The following is a 22713-nucleotide window of genomic DNA, read 5'->3' as shown; positions in this document are numbered from 1 at the left end:
ACCATAGCACTGGCAGTGACAGCTTTGCTTTAACTGGATGGGCGAGGTCCGTGTCTGGCAGTGTCAGTGGTGGCTGTTCCACCTTTGCTTGGTTGTGAAATGCAGGTGGTTTTGGGCTATGTGTTACCTCAGCTCACTTGGCAAGGATGTGAAATGCACATGCCCTCATAGCATTGAGCTGACATTTTGCATTCTCTGTTTGTTTGGCATTGCAGTTCAGAATATACAGATAAAATCATGGCGTCATCAGCTCAGACACTGTAGATATGTGGTAGGAATGGTAGAAATTAAACCAGGTGAGTAGGTTGATGATCAGGGAGGTCAGTGTGCACTATCTGGTCTCCCCTCTAAACCCCCCTTCTCCCTGCATCTTTATTTTTCTATTTTATTTTATTTTATGCTTTTGGCTTGAGGGTAGTTGATTCCTGTTGAAATTTTGTGATGCCAACTTCTGTCCTTGTCAATATTAGGAGAAACAGCTGTTTACCTTGTGTTACATGTCTCTTGAGAGGCCTTGTAAAATGCTTGTTGAGATAACTTTGCTGCCCCTTGCCTTGGTCTGTCTCTGTGTACAGCTGTGAATGAGGTCAGTGCCACCTTCCCAGTCTTGCAGAGCTGGACTCTAAGGTACAATTTAGTTTCTTGGGAAATCTTTTCTGGAATTTCTGTAATTTTGATTTTATCATGTTAATTATCTCAACAAGGTCTTGTGGAATGGAGATCTGTTCTGTGCGTTACCTGAGGCTTACATTCAGAGCATTGATTTGACTTGTGAAATTTGCACTAGTGTAGAGTTGGATCCTATACTGATTTAGTACTCTCTTAATGAGCCTGACAAAAAATCATGGAATCTCTCTAATTAGGGCAAGTCTGAACCATTTTAACATAGGTGCATTCACAAACAGCAGACAAAACTCATTTTTGCATATTGCTACAGAAGACTTTTTAAAGAGCTGCTTGGGAAAGCCATTTGTTGGTGAAGCAGGAGTGGAGCAAGGAAGTTTGAGAGTAAATCCATGCAAAAACTGTTCATTTATTGTGGTAGCACAGACAGTGTGTAGAAATTACTGTTTAGTTAGAAAATACCTTTCTAGAAATTACTGTTGGAGCTGAGGGAGGAGGAGGTGCAGTAGGATACGAATAAATTCATTTGTTACTGAGCTTTGGCAGTCTTACTAGATGTTGCTTAGTTCTGTTTTGCTCCTCTTGAATGACACCAGGAGTACAAGTAATTTTAAATTAATTTCCAGTGGAAATTAAGGGTGGGGATGTTTTGGCATCAACTTTCTTCCTGTTAATTTGGGAACATTTCTCAAGCAAATATGTTGGAGCTTTTGTTCAAATTATTTGCTTGTGACTTGCAATAGGCAATTTACAGATTTGATTCATTTCAGGTGAAATAGACTTAATATCTTTTTATATATATAGGTATTTCATCAAATAACTTTTTTTTGTATTTAATGTTCAGTTTGTTTCACTGAAAACACCTACTTAACAAGATATGAAGAGATGTTTAGTTTTGTAAATATTGGTCCTTAAAGTTTCAGAATTTTCAGATTTTTCTCTTCATTTTTTTAATGAAGAGAATGTATTAAAGAGAAATATTTTTACTGCTCATGGAGTATCTATCTGCTTCTAAGCCCACACCTTTGTCATTTATATAACAGCATCCCAGCTCTAGTGAGAATCTAGGCAGGCAGAGAGCTTTGAGGAAGGATACAGTAACTCGGGTGAGACTTGCAAGAGGGCTGTGCAAATAGATGGAAGCGTCCTTTGTCCTTCCAAGGGACAGGGACCAGAGCCCAGGGGGACCCAGCTGGGGCAGTGTTTGTCTTCTGCTGCCATGCTGGAGGGTGCTCCTGCCGTGGGTGTTCTGGCTAATGGTGTATAATCACTCCTTAAGTCAGAGGCACACATTCCTCCAGCTTTAAGTTACTTTTAAAAACCTTATTGCGGCCTCTTTGTTGCTTTACTTTTCAGTCCTTGATAACACCTTGGGATAATATCTTATTACTTTACCTTATATCTTCTTATCTTGGATAATATGTGATTGAAATACTTGTGCTTGTTTGCTTTGTTGGTGAGGTATCTGTGAGGAGAGAGGCCTGCTCATCTTAATTCAAGCACTGCTTAGAATTCTGTTTTGTTCAGATTTTCCAGAACATGAGCCCTGTGATGGTTCAGCTCAAGGCTTTGACATACACATTCTGATATATATCTGCAGGCTCTGGGTTTTCTGAGTTGTGCTCTGTGGCTTTTTTAAGAGCTCAAAGCTGCTGCTATTCCTCCCAAAGCTGTCAGATTCATAATTTATTATTCCAGTCTCCCACCTTGCAAGCACAGATTAGTCACAGTCTGATTTAGAAATTTCCTACTTTATTATTCACAGAGAATTAGTACCAAGCAAACTGTTCCATGTAAAATTTTCTGAATTTCCAGGATCCTTTTAAGTTTTGGTCAGGCATTCCATAGACTGAGTGATTGTGGGGGCACAGAGGGTCCATTACTTGCCCAGAGAAATATTTAAATGTGGTGTGGATCAATGTATAGAAGATAAAGGGAATGTGGAAGATATTTTCCCCTTGTTTTTCTCTGTGATCTCAGCCCTTTTTCTTGACCAAGTTCTTAGATCTTTTGAGAAAAAACAGCTGTTCTGTTCTGGCTGTTACCCAGGAGATGGAAACTGCCTATCCCATTTATTACTGAAAGCCAAATGGAGAGATTTAGAGCCTGAGGATAATCTGGAAGAGGCAAATCAAAACCTTTCTCTTGAGTTTGAGAACATACTATTGGAGGAAGCTGATAAGTCATGAGCTCTTTTTCAGATGAAGCATCCTTTGGTGTCTCTGAAACCAGGAACACTGAACTGAAGGAAACCAGACCACTGATATATTTAGGTCCTTCCTTCTTTGAGTTGAATTTGAGCCTGGAAAAAAAAATAGGAGTGGTGGTAGGAGGACACAGTAACAGGTTCCCAACTTGTAAAAGTGCATTAAAGATATCAGGGATAGATTTGCATATTTGTTTATACAGGAAAGGGAAAAAACATTCTTTTGCAGAGTGGAGAACCTTAGTTGAAAACTTGTATGAGGGAGAAGTGTCCAAAATGTAGAAATAGTAAAAAAAAAAAAAAAAAAAAGCAGCTTAGCTGTGGATGTTGTGGACTCCCATTTTGATGGAGCTTTGTCAGGATGGATTAAATGAGCATCTGGCAGGGACAGCATAGGGATGCATCATTTTGCAATGCAAGGCACTATGCTAGGCTGCCTTTTGATGTTCTTTCTGACATGCGTGTTTATGGTTTGTGTTGCACGATCACAAAGTGAAAATACCAAAAAGCTGAAAACCTAAACAATGTACTTTTAAAAGAACATTCTCTAAGACACAAGACCCCTGCTTGTTTTTAAATTAGCCAGAAGAGCATTGTGTCACACTTTACAAGACTACAGCTTGCTGCTGGAAAGCCATGGCCCTGTTGCTTTACTGAAACCTGGTGAGATCAATGCCATGGCTGGGGTGTCACTCTCAATGGCTTCTGGCACTTCAGAAGGGACAGGAGTGAAGGGAGGGGGGAGGTGTTACCCCCTACATCAGGAGAGGGAGAGGGTGCCACGAGTTGTATCTGAGGAATAGCTGTGAGCAGGTTGAAAGCCTTTGGATAAGAATCAGAGTGTGAGGAAACAAAGGAAAACCTCGTGGTGGGTGCCTGCTGCAGGCTCCAGGGGAGCTACGGACCAAGTGCTGGTCCTGGGGGGGGACTCCAGCCACTCCTGCAACTGCTGGAGAAGAAGCAGCACTGTGAGCCTGGGCAGTGCAGGAGCCTCAGGGAGTGCAGAGAGGGTAGCTTGTACAGCAGGTGATAAACATCCCTTCAGGGTGGATGCAGTCCTGATGACCAGCAGGGCTCATCAGGGATGCTGAGTTTGGAGGCACTCTGGACTGCCAGGCACTCTGGAATTGGCAATGGTGAGAGATATGGCTTAGATGAAGAGTGAAGTCAGGCTCCTGACCTTGAGGAAAACAAGCTTCCAGCTCTTCAGGTTAGTCACTAGGATCCCCTGGGAAACTCCTATTTAAAAACACACACATCAATTTATGCAGAAATTTTTTGGGGATTCTAGTGCATTCTGTATTTATGGAGAATGGATTTAAGTTCTGATGAGTTCTTGGAGATCGTTGTGGAAAGTCTAGTGATGGAAGAGTGGTTTGGACGGGTAAAACAGCAAGGGAAGACACTGGAGACAAAACCCAGACTATCTACAAAATGAAACAATGCAAAAAGCATCTGTAGCTTCCTGTTTCTGTAAAAAATGCTGTCAGATTTGGTGTAGATTTTAAATATAGCTGAAATGAAAAATAACTCATTCTTGAAGCTCTCTGTAGCTGTGCAACAGACTAAAAACATCTAGCAGGTCTATGTGGAGACTTGAGAAAAACCATAACACTGTATTGCACCCTTCAGAATCTTCAGGAAGGAGCAGTTATATGCTAAGAAAATCCTGCTTTTGATGAAGTAGTTATTTTAAGCTGTTGGTTACAAGCTAGTCTAGATGATCTAATAAAAATGTGTGGTGAGAGAAAAAGAATTTTCTGACAGCAGTAAATATGTTGCCAATATATCCAATAAGTGCATTGCCTTTTAATGCACCATTTTAACCTACCTCAGAGAAACTGTGAACATTTAGTATGTGTACACAAGTTTGTGAGAAATCAATTTCCATTACACCAAGAAAAAATACATGTTTTGGCTAGTTTCTATCTTAATGATACTAGTTGGACTTTATACAGAAGTACATTTGAATAAATGTAATTTTACTGAACTAGTTGCATTTGTTTAATGAAAAGCTCACTACGTCAAAGCATTAAATGAACAATTTAGCAACAATGCCACTACTGCTTTTTCAGGTACTTTAGCAGGAACTTCCAAGTGACTTGGCACCATGGTGGCTCTTTCCTTGAAGATCTGTGTCCGTCAGTGCAATGTGGTGAAGACGATGCAGTTTGAGCCATCCACGGCCGTGTACGATGCCTGCCGAGTTATCCGTGAGCGGGTGCCGGAGGCTCAGACAGGGCAAGGTGAGTTCCTCAACTTGTCCTGCCTCATTCCATTGGCTGAATTGAAAATGGACGTGAACCTAGAGGGGTTTTTGACATTATCCTGTTTCTTCATTTATTTTTTTATGTTGGAGAGTGTTCAGTTTGCAGGCAACCATGACATGGGAAGAGATGAGAATCTTGACTCCATGTTTCAGAAGACTGATTTATTATTTTATGATATATATTATATTAAAAGATAAATGCTATGGTAAAACAGTACTAAAAGAACAGAAGAAAGGATTTCATCAGAAGGCTAGAAAGAAATAGAAAAGAATAGAATGATCATAAAATCTTGTGACTGACCAGAGAGTCCAAGACAGCTGGGCTGTGATTGGCCATTAATTAAAAAGAACCACATGAGACCAATCCAAGATGCACCTGTTGCATTCCACAGCAGCAGATAATTATTGTTTACATTTAGTTTCTGAGGCCTCTCAGCTTCTCAGGAGAAAAAGATCCTAGCAAAACGATTTTTCATAAAATTTGTCCGTGACAGCAGAGTTTGGTTTGTGGTTTGTTTTTTTTTTTTTTTTTTTTTTTTAATTTAAATTATAGGGCTCTGGAGTGAAAGGAAACAAGTGCAAACAGATTTTTAAGGGACAGATGTAGCTGAGGTGTTGTCAAAACTGAAAACATTCCCCTGACTGCCCTAGAAGGCTCAAAACTCTAGCAAAGAGCTCAAAGACCTTAGCACGAAGTCAAAGACGCCTGTACCTTTGATTTTAACCCATAGAAACAATTACCAACTTTGTGTGAAGATTTACAAGCCATGAAAGTTTAAGTAAAATGATAGCTAACTTGTCACAAAGTGAAAAAGTAAAAATTAAGTTTTTAAAATAGAAGTTCAAAAAGCAAAATAAAAAAATCTAAATGTATCTTTTCTTCTTCTTGTCCTCCATCTTCTGCTGTAATAGTGGCACTTCTAAATTAGTTTAAAGTAAAGACAAACTGTCTGACATAAATAGGTATTAAAAATTATTATAAGTAAAGTACACATAGTTTCTAGTATAAGAAACTAACACCACCCCAAAAGCAGTCAGTGTGCCTCAACCCAACCTGCTAAACAAACCTCAACTAGTCAAAAAATTAATGTATTAAATTAAAAAAAAAAAAAATCCTTAAAAACCAAAGTTAAAAAATCTCAACTTCTGTAGTTGCAAAACTAAAAAAAAACAGCTCTTTAATACCTCAAAAGCCTTTTCAGCAATGCAAAACCCAAGCTTGGCATCCCTGGGTGGGCATGACTCTTTGAGCTCTTTGCTAGGGTTTTGAGTCTTCTAGGGCAGTCAGAGGAATGGTTTGGGTTTTGACAGTCGTTTTTCTTCCTTTTGTCCTGATAAAGGTTTTCCTACAATGGATGTTTTTAGGCTTTTTAAATATCGTGTTTGCCTAAAAGATGAGAAATTGCTCTCCTGCTTGGAGAGCATTTATTTTTTTTTTTGGTATTGCCTACTTAAAGCAGTGTTCTGGCAATGTGTTCTAAGAAAATCTGCTCAGACTTATTTTGTGCCACAGCATAGTGACAACACAATTTGCAAAAATGTAACTCTCTGTACCTATTGAGCAAATTAGGTGAATACAGACTGGGAAACACCACGGTTGAAAGATCTTTTTAACACAGACAGAGTTGTCAGAAAATTCAGATACTTCAAAGCCCTTTGGTGCTGCATTTTATATAGTGCTATGAGAATGTAATTCTTAAAGCAGGTTGTTTATTGAGGTTTAAGCTCTCAAACTTTACAGCCATTTCAAAAATCCTGTTAGAAAAACTTACAAGTAATGGACTTCATTACTGTTACTGAGAATTGCTTCTTCTTTGCAGGAGTCCTTTGGAAATCTAGTCAGAGCTTCAATTTTCTGATAAAAGTTGTGCATTTATACCATGCTGGTCTCTCAAGGCAGTGATTGTGGACAGTGATTGAATTTGGAGAAGTTGAGTGATAAATATCCCTGAACATCATGAACCTCAAAGAAAAGCCAAGGAGATCTCAGATTTTATAGTGAGGCTTTTCCTTTGCTTATGACTGCAGTGCACTTGGAGTCTTCAAAAAAATGAGATTGAGTGATGAACAGAAATGTTTCCAACACATCCTTTCCCTTTCTTGGTGGCTGTTAAAATGTGTGTGTTTGCCTGTTCAGAAGACTCACAGTGGTGCAATACAATTGATAAAATAGTTCTGCACAACAGAAAATGTACTTATGGCTGTCAGCTGTGCACATTTCACTGCTCCCACAAGCCTGGTCCTAGCACAAAGGTGGCCATGATTTTCATGTGCAGCTGCACAGCTCCTGCTGTTCCATTACCAGCTGCATGCACCACAAATGAGTATCAGAGCACTCTGTGCTTCCTTGGTACTTCTGTGCTCTGGGCAAGGCACTTTGTCTGCTTCTAAGGGTCACAACCTATTTATAGGCACAAATTCTAAAATCCTACAGAAGTGATTCTATATTGAATCTGTATCATCAATATCCCTATATGTACAGATCACTTGACCTTTCAGGGGAGTTTTTAATTAAGGTCAGCAGGGAAAGTTTTTCATCTTAGTTGTTTTTGGAAAGGTTCTTCCTTTTAAATTGGGTATCTGTAAGTCAGTTGCACATTTATCAGTTATGTTTAAGGTCTTTTGTATAATTGCATAAGTAATAACGTGTTTAAGGTAAATTATTGCTGTGCATGGCATTTAAGGATGAAATATTATCAAAAATTTATAGGTATTTTTACCTGGCTTTCTGGCCAAAGGGTCCACACATGACTGACAGTAACAAGGTTCGGGCCCGGAGCTGCTGTAGCAAACTCTGCACTGCTGGCCATGAGAAGGGGCATTAGCTTAACCTGCAGAACTGCAAATGGAGCAGGCTCAGCTGCTGAATGGTTGTTTGTTTTTTGTGAAGTATAATCTGTATTGATTCTTCATGCATATGGATAGACCTTAAATTAACAGTCATGATGCTTCATTTTGTGTCTGGAATTTAGTCTTTGAAACCTAAGCCTGGGTTTGGTTTCATGTGGCAATAAAAATTTTACCATTTACTTCTGAAAGAATCAATTGACATTGTTTAGCCTTCAAAAGATACAAGTTTTTGCTGGTTTTGCCATGGGTATAATTCTAGAAGCCTTGTATATTTTTAAATACCTAAACCTGAATCACCTACCCAAAAGATTCCCAAGTTTATTATAAACTTATGTTGTGGAGGGTTGAAAGCAAACTGTGTTTTGAAAATAGAACTGCTGCTTGAAATAGTACACTGTGGTTAAGGCCAAACTTGCTTGTATTTTTGGTTAGTCAATTCCAAAGCAGGACCTGTGAGCATTTAAAAAAGGTTGTCTCAAAAAAAAAGGAGTTATATTTATAATACACAGTAAATGTGACATGTGAAGATGTGATGGCATAGTGAAGCTTTTTTCCAAGTCTTCTGTAAAGCCTAATGTACCCTGCTGTCTGCTGCTAAACTAAATTTTTCATAAGGCACAGAAAAATATTCTATCCAAGTTCATTAAGAATGGAAGGTAAGTGTAATGTAGGCTTAACCCTGAATCTGAATAGATTAATAAAACCATGAATAAAACCATGTTGGCTTTATTGGGTTTGGTGTTTTTCAATGTGTCTCTGTCTGTTCTGCCCCCACAGCCTCTGACTATGGATTGTTCTTGTCAGATGATGACCCTCGAAAAGGTATTTGGCTGGAGGCTGGGAGGACACTGGATTACTACATGCTGAGAAATGGGGTATGGTGCAAGTCTCTTGCTTCCTTCATCACCATGTTCTTAGAAAACTTGCTTCCTAAATAGCAAGAAGAATGTTCAGCATTTGGAGGGCTGGGAGGGTCTTGAGTCTGTTCCTGAACTTGACCTAGTCCTGTTCCTTGCTGTGCCTCAGAGATGAGTTTTTTCCTGCACTCAGGTTGTGACCGTGAGCTACTGTGGTCAGTAGTGTCTTCAGAGAATGATTGATTAACAAAGTTGAAAAATAACTTTGGTTATATACTTTATATTTGATGTGACCTTGTGTTAGGGGTGGTTTCTTGTATGCTGGAGGTGGTGAGGTCACACTGGCTCGTGTTCTGGCCAGCTTGCTGCAGCCACAGCGTTGCAGTCCTTTTGAAATGCTGGACTAGATTTCACAGCACAAAGATGTTTTGGTCTATCCTGCCCTGACTAGGTCCTGCCACTTAGAACAATCCTTGAAAAATGGCATTGGCAGATCTAAAAGCAGTCACTGCTCAAGTTGATTAAATGAGTACCTTTGCCTATGCTGTGACAAAGGAAAAATCCAGCTTGGAGGGTGGGGAGGGAATCCTGTTTTAGGCATCTGAGGTAGTGCTTTGGCTTGTGGTGGCTTCCAGAAGCATTTAGAAACAGTTGTGTTTATTTCCTAGGATATATTGGAGTACAAAAAGAAACAGAGACCTCAGAAAATACGCATGTTGGATGGTTCAGTGAAAACAGTCATGGTGGATGATTCTAAAACAGTGGGTGAATTACTGGTTACCATTTGCAGCAGGATAGGTAAGGTTTTGGGACCCACATGCTTAAGAATTTCTTCTGTTATATTTAAATTTTGATCATTAGGATGTTTGTGGCTAGAAATTGGCATACATGTGACAAATTTAAATTTGTTTTAAGTTACTGTACATTACATTTATGTACTCTTTTCTGCTGTGAGATAAAGGTTTAGAACTGAATTTATACTCACTCTTAATGGGATAAAAGAGGAACATTGCTGACCTTGAAATGTACCCAAGCTTAGGACTTTGTGTTGTTATGATTAAGAGTTGATCACAGAATTGTATCATTTGTAAAAATACATACAGAAGCCATCTAGAGCAGCTGGTCAAAAATGTGTGATATTGCTTACAGTCTGTCTCAATACTTAGCTAAATAGACACTTTTTAAAGCAAATTTGTATTTAATACATGCACTACAAGTATGCATCCAACATGGACTGATTTAAGTCTTAAAACTGCTTAAATCTCCTTTAGAGTGGAAGCGGCCCTAATTTGATTTATACTACTTTAATTGGAAAGGGAATAATCTATTTCAGTTTTGAGGTTTTGTATGTTGGATTCTAATGTGCTGTAACTAATTTACCTCAAAAATTAATTTGATTTATTTTCATGAATGTGGTGAGCATTTAATTTGCTGTCTGGTGTAACATAAACATACTTTCCCAAACAGTACAGAAAAACCAAACAGAACAAAGAAATGGGAACAACTTAGCATAAATGCTAAATATTTTGAACTGATTTTTGATTCAGTTTCATGTAAAATTCACAGGAAGAGTTGAATCATAATACTTTAAGCAAAAAAATCATGAATTTCACATGGTTTCTGTTCCTCAGTTGGATCTGCCATATTTCTTTTACATCATGGGCAAGCTGAAATTGCTCAGTCCTCAGGAAGCAATTGTAGGCATCCATGAATGGGAATTTACCATAGCCTGTCTCCATTTTGAATTAACACTTATTTTACATTCCATCATGTTTTTAAACTGGCAGCTTCTCTTGGGTAGGCAGCAGAAAAAAATATCTTAATACCTTTCTGCAAGTGGCAAATGCACCATATGACAAAGAAATAATGTACTGAAAAAATGAGGTCAGATGTTGGATTTATTTATAATTCCAGGAATAACAAATTATGAGGAGTATTCATTAATCCAGGAGAGCATTGAAGAGAAGAAAGAGGAGAGTACAGGAACCCTTAAGAAAGACAGGACCCTGTTACGTGATGAAAGAAAAATGGAAAAACTGAAGGCAAAGCTTCATACAGATGATGATTGTGAGTAAAGTATTCCAGGGTAATTCTTAGATTAATATCTTTCCACAGTCTAATGCAAAGAAACCATGCAGAGGCCATTCAGTGTGTTTCACTTGGTTCCTGGCTGTATTTTGCATCCCTTTTATATGTAGTGCTGTCTGCAATTGAGTATTTTTTAAATTAAGTGAATGGGTAGGTTTGAGAGTTAGCATGTGTTCTGAAGTACATTTGCTATGTGTTTGGTAGGGGTATTCCAACTTCAGTTGGAATTCAGAAGGGTTGTTTTTGTCCCTTCATTAAAGCTGGATATTTAATAATTGATGCCTACTGAAAGCCATCAGAAGGTAGTTTTGTGTTTGAGAGTTTAAGTTTTAACTGTAGGTGAAGTTTGCCAAAGAACTAAGACAGTATTTGATTTGGTTTGTGTGCTAAGTCATTGTAATTGGTTTTTCTGTTTTACTGTAAGACACTAAGGTTAACTGTAAGTGGCAGGAAGATGTTTTAAAGTTGTGTTCTGGGATAAGAAAGGTAAACAGAATCATTAGTTTTAGAGGTAAAATGTGATACATGTGTTTTGTTGTGAAGCTTTAAAGATACAAATTTACTAGTAAAACATCACTGTAGTTGTGTCTTCAATATTAACAATGTTTTTGCTGCAGTATATCCTTGTTTCTCAGCAGTGCTGTTTTACAGTTCTCATTTGTAGCAAACCTTCAGCACTGATGACTAGCACCAGAAATGAAAGTAACATTTCCTGTGGAGTTTCCCCCCACAATGGAAATGCCACTTATCCCCGAGTGTGACAAGGGCTGTGAGCGCTGCAGCAGTGTGGGTTTAACTGGGGGCATGGCTGTGCCTCTGTTGCAGTGAACTGGCTGGATCACAGTTCTCCCACAGTGGAAATGCCCATTATCCCATGGGTTTGACACGGGCTGTGAGGATTTTACAGTGGGCATGGCTGTGCCTCTGTTGCAGTGAACTGGCTGGATCACAGCCGCACCTTCCGGGAGCAAGGAGTGGATGAGAATGAAACGCTGCTCTTGAGACGAAAGTTCTTCTATTCAGACCAGAATGTGGATTCAAGAGATCCTGTTCAGCTTAATTTGCTCTATGTTCAGGTACAGTACTTTCTGCCTTGTCTGAGGAAACCCATGAGGTTAATTAGAAAAAAATACACTGCTCAGATACTCCATCCTCTAGAATTGCAGTTCTGGATGTGATTTAGTTTTGCTCTTCTGTCTAGCTCTCCAAAAACACCTGAATGATAGTAGAGAGGCTTTGCTGATTTTTTTTTTTAATCCAATGCTTTGAACCCAGTCATGGACACTGAGCCAAAAATCCACTGGCTTTCACATCCTGCTTCCTTAAAATTGGCACATGTCTTTAGTCCCAGGTTGCTCTTTTTAATTCCCCTCTCCTCCCTCTCCTCCCTCTCCTCCCTCTCCTCCCTCTCCTCCCTCTCCTCCCTCTCCTCCCTCTCCTCCCTCTCCTCCCTCTCCTCCCTCTCCTCCCTCTCCTCCCTCTCCTCCCTCTCCTCCCTCTCCTCCCTCTCCTCCCTCTCCTCCCTCTCCTCCCTCTCCTCCCTCTCCTCCCTCTCCTCCCTCTCCTCCCTCTCCTCCCTCTCCTCCCTCTCCTCCCTCTCCTCCCTCTCCTCCCTCTCCTCCCTCTCCTCCCTGCTTCTCATGTCTTTTTCTCTTCTGCCTGATCAGTGAGACTCCTTTCTAATCTTCAACCCAGACAGCACACAAGGCAGGCAGGCTTTCCAGCAGAAGGGACCATGTCATGTAACACAGTAGGAGTCCATCTAGACAGGTTTCCTAAGCTGTCAGAGGGACTGTGCATACCTTAGCAAAGCCAGGAGCTTTATGCAGGAGATAGTATTTAACTGAAGATGCCATTGCAGTTGCCTGCAATTCAGTCTGAAAAAAAAAAAAAAAAAGTAGGCTTTAAATTCTTTAAGTTTTGGGTTTTTTTTTTCAAAGAAAAAAAAAAAAGTTTGATGAAATGTGCTGTTATACTTGATTTGCTATAAATTACGTTTTAAAAATCTGAGGCAAAAGGTAAGGCTGTTCTATTGCTTGTAGAACAGCTGTAGCTCTTTGAAGTATTTTAGAGGACTGAGCTGTTCTCCTGCCACTGAAATATTTCATCCAGGCTGCTATGACAGTATGTGTTGCTAATGCTTTGTCTATGGGTAGGTGAGCCTTCTACTGCCAGAGCTATAAAATCTGTCATCTTCAATGACCACCAAATTTACACAGAAAGAAGAAAAATGCTGTGGGCCTGTCCCTGTTGTCATATCTGTAACAGTAATTTTGTTTTTACCCTCTAATTACGGAGATCTTTTTCCCTCCTACATGAGGCAGTGGGATGAAAGCTTTTCAATGTGTGTATTTGCACACACGTGCATCTGTACATATGTGTGTACATACACAAGTCCATGTGCAGGTTGTTTTATTTACTCATGCATCAGGAAATGGCTGTCAAATTCTCTTTTTGATCAAAGCTGATGCAACCATAGCTTCAGTAAGTCTCCATAGATACTCACCATGAACTAATCTAGCCCTTTGTTTTATTAGTCACATACACATCCAGAATGGAATAATAAAGGCATTCAGAAGGAAAAGGGTGTGTTGCTGGCTGTATTCAAGCTTTTAGGGAATTGGAGATGGGTTAGCTGTTTGGGTGTCTCTGACACATCTTTGTTTGTCTCCTCTAGGCTCGTGATGACATTCTGAATGGCTCCCATCCTGTCTCCTTTGAGAAGGCTTGTGAATTCGGAGGCTTTCAAGCACAGATCCAGTTTGGACCTCATGTAGAACACAAACATAAACCTGGATTTTTAGAGTAAACACTTCTAACTTCTAAATTTGGGTGACCTCAAGTGTAACTAATGTTGAGTTGTCACAGATTAAGCACATTTTATTACTCCAAGCAGAGGTAATCAGATTCAGTGTATTTTCAATAGCAAATCTCCCAGTGAAAGGAGCTTTATTGCACAAATCAGCAACCTCAGCTGCTGAGGGGACCTTTGGCAGTGGCTTATTAGGCAGCACTAATAAGGACACTGGCTCCTCCCAGAGTGTCAGTTAAGTACCCACTTAGTACCAGGAAAGTACAAGAGTGGAAAGAAGTTTTGTCATTTGAATAAAGTGAATACTCCTGTGTGTAGAAATTAAATTTTCAAAACTTTTTAGTGGCATGAATCACTTGGTCAGATTCAGCCTCTCATGGCATTGTATGAATGGAATTCTAGACCTGTGCTCTTTGTTTCAGGCATGGACAGAAGTCCTGCTCCCAAGTGGCTCATCCTTTCATCTTTGTTGTGACACTTAACTTACTGCTATCAGGAGGCCAAGTTGAGTTTGACTGAAATTTAGATGTCCCGTTTTTCTACTGATTTCAGTTTTCTGATTGGCTTACCTGCAGTAGAATTAACCAAGGGCTGAAGTCTGAGGAAGGCAATGTAGGAAGGTAAAACAGAGCTATTTACTGCCCAGTCCATCAAGCCTTGCCTGCATAGGGGGCTCATTAATCCTTAATTGGAGGCACACAACAATGGCTGCGTGTTTGGTTTCTGTCCTGTTCCACTGGCAGAGTGCTCAGTGCTGCTTCAGGCTTCCTTTGTGAGCCACTTTGGGGTTTATGGTATCTCAGGGAACCCCTCTGAGGTGGTGTCTGGCTGTACAATGGGCAGTGCTGCAGCTCTGCTTGTCTCAAACACTTCACTTCTGAAGCCTGTTCCTGAAGCAGCAGTTCAGTTATGCAAATAAACATCTTTCAGTTCCAATTAATATTCAGCTTTTCTTTTTACTGTCTGTCTGCTCCTGACTGGCCCATGAATGTTTCCTATTGGAATTACTGATGTCTAAGAATTACAGGGGCCCAGTGTAACAGCTTCAGTGTACTCCTGCTTTTTATTTCCTAGAACTGTGACCACTTAGACAACAGTCTTTCTCTGGGATTTGCCCATTGTCTGCTTATTCTTCCCATCTCACTCCACTCACTGAAGAGTATTCCTGCAGCAAACCTTTGGGCATTATGTCATGATAAGCTCATGTTGTGTCATGGTCATGATTTCAAGAGTTAGGTGTTCCCAGAAATAGTTGCTTTTCATTTTTAAAGCAGTGATTTCCCACAAACTTAACCAGTGGCTTTTGCAAACTGCTGAACAGCGTTCAGTTGCTTAAAGTTTTTAGGATTTTCTAATGCACTGCTTGTTTTTTTTCAGTGGAAAGTTTCTTTCTCTTTTCTTTAAGCTCCCATATAGTGAGTGTGTTTTATGGTGCACTGAAGCTGCTTTGTATGCATGTACTACTTGTACTTTGTATGCAGTGCTGGACAGTTTGGAGCCCATCATGAAACAGTCATCACTCATATAATGTGCATTATGCTTTTCTAATCCTAATAGAGATGGAAGGTATTAATAACTGAACAATCTGTTAGAAAAGTAATGTTACTCCAGTGGAAATCATTTTGAACCAGAATTCCAAAATTCAGAACCTTCTTATATACAGTAGGGCATTTTTCTCTGCTCTTGTTTTATTTTCATTTAGGGCTTTGATTGTATTTGAACCAAACTTGGCAGGTAACCAAGTGTAATTGCTCTGTCCTGGTGTTTAATCAGTTTCATAAAATTAAGCATTTCTTATTTGGAGGTAATTGAGTTTTTTCCTCTGTAGATGAACCTGCTCCAGAACTGTAAGTCCCTGGTCATTGTCTCTTAATTTGAAGTGTACATGTTTATTTAGTGGTGATATCTTTATTTTGCATAGCCATCATGGCAGCCTTGTTGTGAAACTTTATGCTTTTGTTTTGCGAGTCTAAGTGAGCCAAATGTTCCTGGCTCACTATGAACAGTAGAGAGAGGTGTAGGTAAATGCTCATTGTTTTTTTCTGAAGATTCATGTCTTAGCCTTTCAGAAAAAAAGGTCATTTTTTTTATTCCCTTGAAAAAGAACAGGCTTTTTAAAAATTTTCATTCAACTATTTTCTACTGTTTGATGCATAAACAGTGATAATTTTCAAGTAAGAAAGTAGTTTTGTTTTATTTAAACTGTATGCTGTAGCTCAATATGTGAAATACATTTGAGAGGTATCCAGTCACTCACTACTGAAACCTTAAGATGCTACAGGTTCCTTTAAGGAGAATCTGTCAGCTCATAAAAAAACCAGCACAGAACAGCACTAGAATTTAATGCTATTGTTTGGAAACAGCTTAGTTTAGTTGCCTGTCTACAATATGTTTGTGTAGAGACACCTTTTGTATCCTTTTCTGTCATTGCTAAAATATTCTTGGCACAAATCAAGATTTTTGCCTGCATCTTGCTAAGACATTGGTATTGGTTGTTGGAATTCAACATGAAGCTCATGCCAAAGTAAATTGTGAAAGCATTAAACTGTCAGTTTAAAAGTAGTCCTTCTTTGTGGTACAGCTCTAGTTTTGCATGGCACCTGCAGAGGCTACCCCGAGGCTGAATTTGCTGAGAATATCTAATCAAGAGCTCAAAGTGTTCCTCTGCAGATGGGAAAGGAGCTCCTCAAACTGCAGACCTGCACGTCCGTGCAAGCACACTGGCAAACAGGCTGCAAGGGATGAGTGAGCTGGATGCTGAGCTCAGTTCTTGACTCTAACCTGGTTTGCTGAATTAAGCTGTGTTTTTTAAGAACGTATTTATGCTAATGAGAAACAATCCAAGTGTTGGCACTCAAGTAACTTTTGAAGGAACTGCAAGATGAAATTCAGTGTAAGCCAAGTGAAATCAACACTGCTTGCTATTAGCTGGGGTTTTTTTGACTGAGTTCAATGTACACATTCTAATATGTGTAATTTAAGGGATTAAAGAAGGCTAAATTATATTTCCATTGTTTTTGCTAGCTCCATTAAAAAGCTGCAAAATAAAGTGAAGCTGTCTATAAAGAAGATATCTGGATTATAGGTAGAATTAATATGATTTCAGTTGACAACTGGCATTTCACCCTTGTCTCTTGATTTAATAGTGGAAGGTGCTAGAAGGAAAAAACTTCCAAGCCAATTGGCACCCACATGTGCAGGGGTATTACAGTTGCTGCTTAGTGGACAAAGCACAAAGTTGTTTTCTTAGCCCTTGCTGCTCCAAGTAATGCTTGCTTAGAAATGTTTTTAAAGTGTTATATTAATTAAAAATTAATTAGGCAAGCTTAAGAAGGTAATGGTTTTGATAGTTTATCTGTATACAGGTAGCTGAGAAAAATTAGCTAATAAAAGATGATTATTTCAAGTGTCTTGATAGCTATAATCTATTTGTTTATATAAATCGATTTCCAGAATGAAACTTTGTTTAATTCAGGTTTGGTTTTGTTGTTTTCTTAGTTTGCCTTGGAATTGAATTTAACTAAACTGGTTTGAACCTGTGAAATTCTGTATAAAACCACCAGTTGTTTCACAGTAGATACACCAGCTTTTTAAGATAATAAGCTGTATTCAGTCCTTATCTACAGTTTGAATTTGGCTCTTTAGCCTTCCCTACCCTATGATGTGTCTTTGTAAATAAGTCCCCAAGAAGAGATTTCTTTATCATGGATAAGTGAGATGTAGCTCTGAGAACATCAGAAGAAAGATTAGCAAGGAAAGTTGTTCTTGCTTTGTTTTATGATATGGAAAAGACCAAATGTGTGATCTCAGTACTGAGTAATATTTTTGAAGCACAAAATCCTAATTTAGTATTTTGATCTATTTTTTGATTGTCTGCAATGGCAGTCTTTTGTGTTTAAAAACACAAACAAAAAAATGCACAGTAATATAAAGAAAAAATCCAACAAAACCACCCTCAGGATATAAAACCAAAGCAACTCCCACAGAACAGTTGAGCAATATTTTTGCCACTCTTGTTTAAAACAATCCATCCTTCTCAAAATGTCTAACTTTGTATCCCAGTAGGTCGTCTAGCCTTCAGTGTTAAGTGTTGCTTGTTTACTGAATAAATCAGAATAAGGAGGACTTTCTCCAGTCATACTTTTTCTATGTTTCTTAATAGTCCAAAGTAGGGGGAATCCTTAGAGACTAATTATTTAAACTGTGCAAGTTTCAGGTGGAAAATGACCTGCTGAATATATGACATGGTTTTATCAGAGTAGAATATTCCAGGTGGGAAGGTACAATCCAGAACAGTTATTTGTTAAGCATGATGCTGATATGCCCTCAGGTTAGGGTGAAATCTGGCTGAGATCAAGGGCTGTAATAGAGCAAGGAGGGGCAGATGAGGTGTTGAAGGATTCCTTCTGACTGAATTTGTTTAATTTAATCCCTGTTCTGAGAGCCTTAGAACCTGAGTGCTGCAGAAATTAAAACTGCTTCTTTTTTACTTTGAGACAACACAGTGGTATTAAGTGTCCACTTAAATGAGTGTCTACTTTTTCAGTACAGTATTTGTGTTCTAACACTTCTTGGATGGCACAGAGAAGGAACTTGGTCCCACACATCAGTAAATCCAAGTGCTGCTGTAAAGTAACAGCAGTGTCTGAACCCAGAGCTGGCTCAAGCCTCCATGTCCCCTTCTCCCAGATCTCACTAAGTGTACTTACAGTTACATTTAGATATGAAACCCTCTGAGCTGCTGAGAGACATCCTATAATTCAAAATTGGAAAGTGTCCCAGCTGTTGTTTATTTTTGATGAATTTTCAAAACATGAAAAGGTCCTACATGGGGCAGCAACTCAAGTGGTGAGACAACCACTTGCTGTTGCTCTGTTTAGTTTTGTTTTGTTGTGCAAGTGTTTGGCACCCACATCAGGAAGCCTGGGGGACCTAGTGCCAGTAAAGATGGATGGAAAGCATCTCTCCTCAAGGAGGAACCATTAACTTGGGAATGTCTTTTTTTTTTTTTTTTCCCTAGCCTGAAAGAATTCCTGCCTAAAGAATATACCAAACAAAGAGGGGCTGAAAAGAGAATATTTCAGGTAATTGTGAGGCTAAAAAACTACTGTAGTTTCACTACCTTTGTAAGAAAAATATGGGATTCCCAGGTGTATACTTTGTATGTATACGAAGAACTTTGAACTATATAGCTATCAGAAAATGAAGTATCAAGTATTTGACAGCTTTTAGTTTATTTCTTCAGCAGATTTATTGTCTTGATAATTTTTTCTTTACTGATGGTTATCCAATGTGCTTCATTAACTGGCGAGAGTGAAAATTAAGTATTTTTAAGATCTTTTTGTCAGTTGCATTAAAATATAAAAATGCATATTTATATTAAAAGAGACAAATGTTTAGGAAAGCCAGTTTTAATTTTATGCCTCATACAAACATGAGCCTCAGTTCTGCTTGTTAATGCTTGAGTTCAGTGCTGTGTGTGGCAATCACCCCATTGTGAAAGACTGGAGCAGTTAAATATAAATGGCAAAATGTACTGGCATTGTTAGAAGTGGTCTCAGAGTCTGAGTTTTGTGGATGCACCAGGTGACTCTGCCCACTGAAATACAAGTTTGGCAATGCCATGGAAGCTGGAAAATTCTGAGGTCAACAGGTGAGATAAAGTCTCATGGCTTCTGGAAGGACACACCAGAGATCTGTGATCCCAGCTAGGGAGGCAAGTTCAAGAGCAGGAACAGGTCACATTCTTTCTTTTGTCTGCTACACTCCCAGCTGAAGAATCCTTTAACTTAGTGAGTCTGTTCTAGCTTGAGTCTTCAGTACTTCCTGTAGATGTGTGTCTCACACTTTCCTGTGCACCCTTAGGTGGTGCAGTGACATTGCAATTGAAGCAAAAACCAGATTCATTCACTTCTGAGTATTGCAGCCATGCTTTATAGCTTGGGATTTTTGCCCATGTCAGGTATGACCTATGAGTAGTTCCTATCATCATGTGCTATAGTGCATGGACCAGAGGCTCATAAGTGAGGGCACTCATCTGGGCAAAGAATCAACAAGGTAGAGTATGTGAGCTGTCTTTTTGAAAAAAACTCAGCTTTCCCAAGCCATGGAGTTCTGGAGCTTGGCAGGTGCTACATTTGTGCTCCTCTCTTTTTTTGGGATCCTGGCTGTGTTCTCTGTTGAAGTTGACAGATGGGAGCAGCCTGTGTTCTTGGGATGCAAGAGGTTTTTGGAGTTGCAGTTCCCCTCCCAGTGCTCTCCCTTGGAAGCTCCCACGCTGCTGAGGTGGGCGCGAGTGGAGTAAGAAGGCGTTTCCCGTGTTCCTGGTGCTCCCCCTGCTGCCATCAGTCAGCACCAAAGCGGTGGCAACCGGCACTTGAGAAGCACGTGAGGGGAAGATGGGGTGGGACAGGGAATCCCACAAACAGGATTTAAGCAGGAAGACATTAGGATGTGGTTTTCAGCACGGTAGTCTGGATAGGAGAACAGATGTTATTTATCTTTAATAAATTTAAATTTAATAAATTTAAATACATTACATGGGTATCTGTCATTACTTACACATAATGATCAATCTGCTGATGATCAAATTGTTTAAATAGTAAATAAAGACTGAGTTACAAGACACACTTAGTTCAGTATTTCAGGATGCACTATTCAGAAAAATCATTGTTTGTTCCTCAGCTGTAGAGATTTTCTTGTGATGGAAAAAAAGTTTGGATAATGCTGCACCTGGCAAAAAGGCCCATTGGAAGTACCTACAAGACATGAGAAATGATCTCAAGTACAAGGTGTGAGGCTGTCATGAGTCAGAAGTTTTGGGTACAAAGCAGGAATAAATAATCTGTTTCTGGGAGGAAAAAAAAGGGTGTAGGTACACTTAAATTACATTTAAAAACTAAGTGAAGAGGCATTAATTGTATGAAACCTAAAGGGGTCAAATAGCAGGAATACCTAGGATTTTAAACTGTGTCACAAGGGGTTTAATGTGCATGGTCTGAGGCACAGATGGAATGGTTGATGGTCAAAGAGGAGTGTTCTGTTTGCCCAGGTTAGTTATTTTCTCTGGTGTGAGGCATTATGTGATAGTTTTGCTAACATTTCTACCCAGTATTTTTCCAAATATTCTAATTGTAATGATTATGAACAAAGCATCCTGAAATAGATACAAAACTGTGCCTTTTTTTCTGTTCGTTTCTCGAAAGCTTTAGTTCTGCCAGTTGATACTGAACTCTCTTACAGGAGCACAAAAACTGTGGTGAGATGACAGAAATAGAGGCCAAAGTCAAGTATGTGAAGCTGGCGCGTTCCCTGCGCACCTACGGGGTGTCCTTTTTTCTTGTGAAGGTAACAAAGCTCTTGCTGGGACAATCCTGTGTCCTTGGTTATGGATTATCTCAGGTGCCTCTCTAAGCTAAGGTTTGCTACCTCTACCACTAAGATATTTCAGTTTCCTGGAGGAGTGAGAAGAGAGGCTGTATGGGATTCACATTCTCTGAACCTGAGAGAAGCAGAGAAAAGAATGATCAAAACAATTCTTATCTCATTTGCTGCTCTTGTGTTTGTGCACAAGTGGAATGCATTATGGAGGATTGTTTGCCTGAAGGGATTTGGTAATTGGATTCTGGTGTGAGTGTTGTGTGTGTGTTTTGTTTTCTTGACCAATCTCTGCGAACTGTGTCGCCATGGTTGGTGAGGAGACAGTCACAAGATTTTGTTCAGTTGAGTTCTTGTTCAGGTTCAGTTTAGTAATATAGTATAGAATAATATAGTATAATAAAGTAATTAATTAGCTTTCTGATAACATGGAGTCCTGCTCATCATTCTTCCTGCCCATCAGGCAAAATTTCACTGATAGGGCTGTCTTTTGAACTGAGTAGTAAAGATGCACTAAAGACCAGAGCCTCTTAATGCATTGCTTCAAAATCATTGTCTGTAAACAGACAAACTAAGCCTGGAGTTTTCAGTTGTCACTGTCTGCATGCCAGTTGCTTCCCTTTGCAGTATATTCCATCTTGCTTTTCCTTTGTCCCGTGGAAAGCTGCGTTTGTATAGAAAACAATCTTCCACACGTTGTTATAGGAAAAAATGAAAGGCAAAAACAAGCTGGTTCCTCGTTTGCTGGGGGTCACCAAGGACTCCGTGATGCGTGTGGATGAGAAGACCAAGGAGGTGTTGCAGGAATGGCCACTGACAACTGTCAAACGCTGGGCTGCCTCACCTAAAAGCTTCACTCTGGTAATCCTTCTGTGTGTATTCAGAGGACAAGGGATTTGTGTGGCAGGGAGGCTTAGAACAGTCTCTGTATTGTAACTTGTTCCATCTCTCATTTTCTAGCCTGACAGAGTCACTGAGTCCTCAAGTAATAAACTGGCACATGCTGTAGTCCAGGTTCAGTCTGTAGTTTGGTGTTTCTGGACAGGCCAGTTCCTCAGAAGTACTGTTTAAATCTTTCAGCAAACCACTGTTTAAATCTGGTTTGTGCCTAACTGATGAACCACTTAAGAAAGTATTAATATTCACCCTTGTGTAAATAGTTATGCTTGTCATTCATAATGTCATAATGTACTCTGTGACTTGCAAGATATGAACATAAACAAAGTCAGCTGGCTCATTCATGTTTTTGATAATTACAAATTTAGAGAAGCTTTATGAATGTGATATTTTGCTAATTATTTGGTCAATAGGAGACCATTGCAACATACATTTTGTATATGAAAAGGTTCTTAGAAGTGATGGAGCAAGAGGCAGGAGCTAGAAAATTGCATTCACTTGATTCATTTGCATCTAATTTCCAGTTGCATGGATGATTATGCTCTAGGATAAAATTCTAAAAAAACTTTTCTTCATCCTCAAGTGACTGAATCTGATAAAGTTAGATGAAGTATCTCTTGGGTATTTCAATTTAGGAAACATCTGTGAGTAAACTGAAATAAAAAGCTTTCTTCTCTCTTCCTTCAGTCTCGCATATAAGACTGGTTTAGAATCTTGGGGAAGTTTAACTTTC

At 39.3% G+C, this 22713-nt stretch overlaps 1 protein-coding gene across 6 annotated transcripts in view; it reads left to right on the top strand.

Moving 5' to 3' along the window:
* Positions 1–22713, top strand: part of TLN2 (talin 2) — a 142519-nt gene that overhangs the window by 49332 nt on the left and 70474 nt on the right. For 5 of the 6 annotated variants that reach the window (XM_059858121.1, XM_059858122.1, XM_059858120.1 and 2 more), the window contains 9 exons: positions 4906–5076; positions 8727–8824; positions 9475–9604; positions 10721–10873; positions 11828–11970; positions 13572–13699; positions 18727–18790; positions 20949–21053; positions 21789–21944. In XM_059858121.1, coding sequence (XP_059714104.1) covers positions 4941–5076; positions 8727–8824; positions 9475–9604; positions 10721–10873; positions 11828–11970; positions 13572–13699; positions 18727–18790; positions 20949–21053; positions 21789–21944 — 1113 coding nt within the window. In that variant the 5' untranslated portion in view covers positions 4906–4940. Of the gene's footprint in view, positions 1–4905; positions 5077–8726; positions 8825–9474; positions 9605–10720; positions 10874–11827; positions 11971–13571; positions 13793–18726; positions 18791–20948; positions 21054–21788; positions 21945–22713 lie in introns of those variants that run through there. The other variant, XM_059858125.1, reaches the window with a different exon arrangement.

Source organism: Haemorhous mexicanus, chromosome 13 (genome assembly GCF_027477595.1).
Source record: "Haemorhous mexicanus isolate bHaeMex1 chromosome 13, bHaeMex1.pri, whole genome shotgun sequence".
NCBI classification, from domain to species: domain Eukaryota; kingdom Metazoa; phylum Chordata; class Aves; order Passeriformes; family Fringillidae; genus Haemorhous; species Haemorhous mexicanus.
Note: the sequence above shows the minus strand (reverse complement) of the source record. Positions and strands in the feature narration are given on the sequence as shown.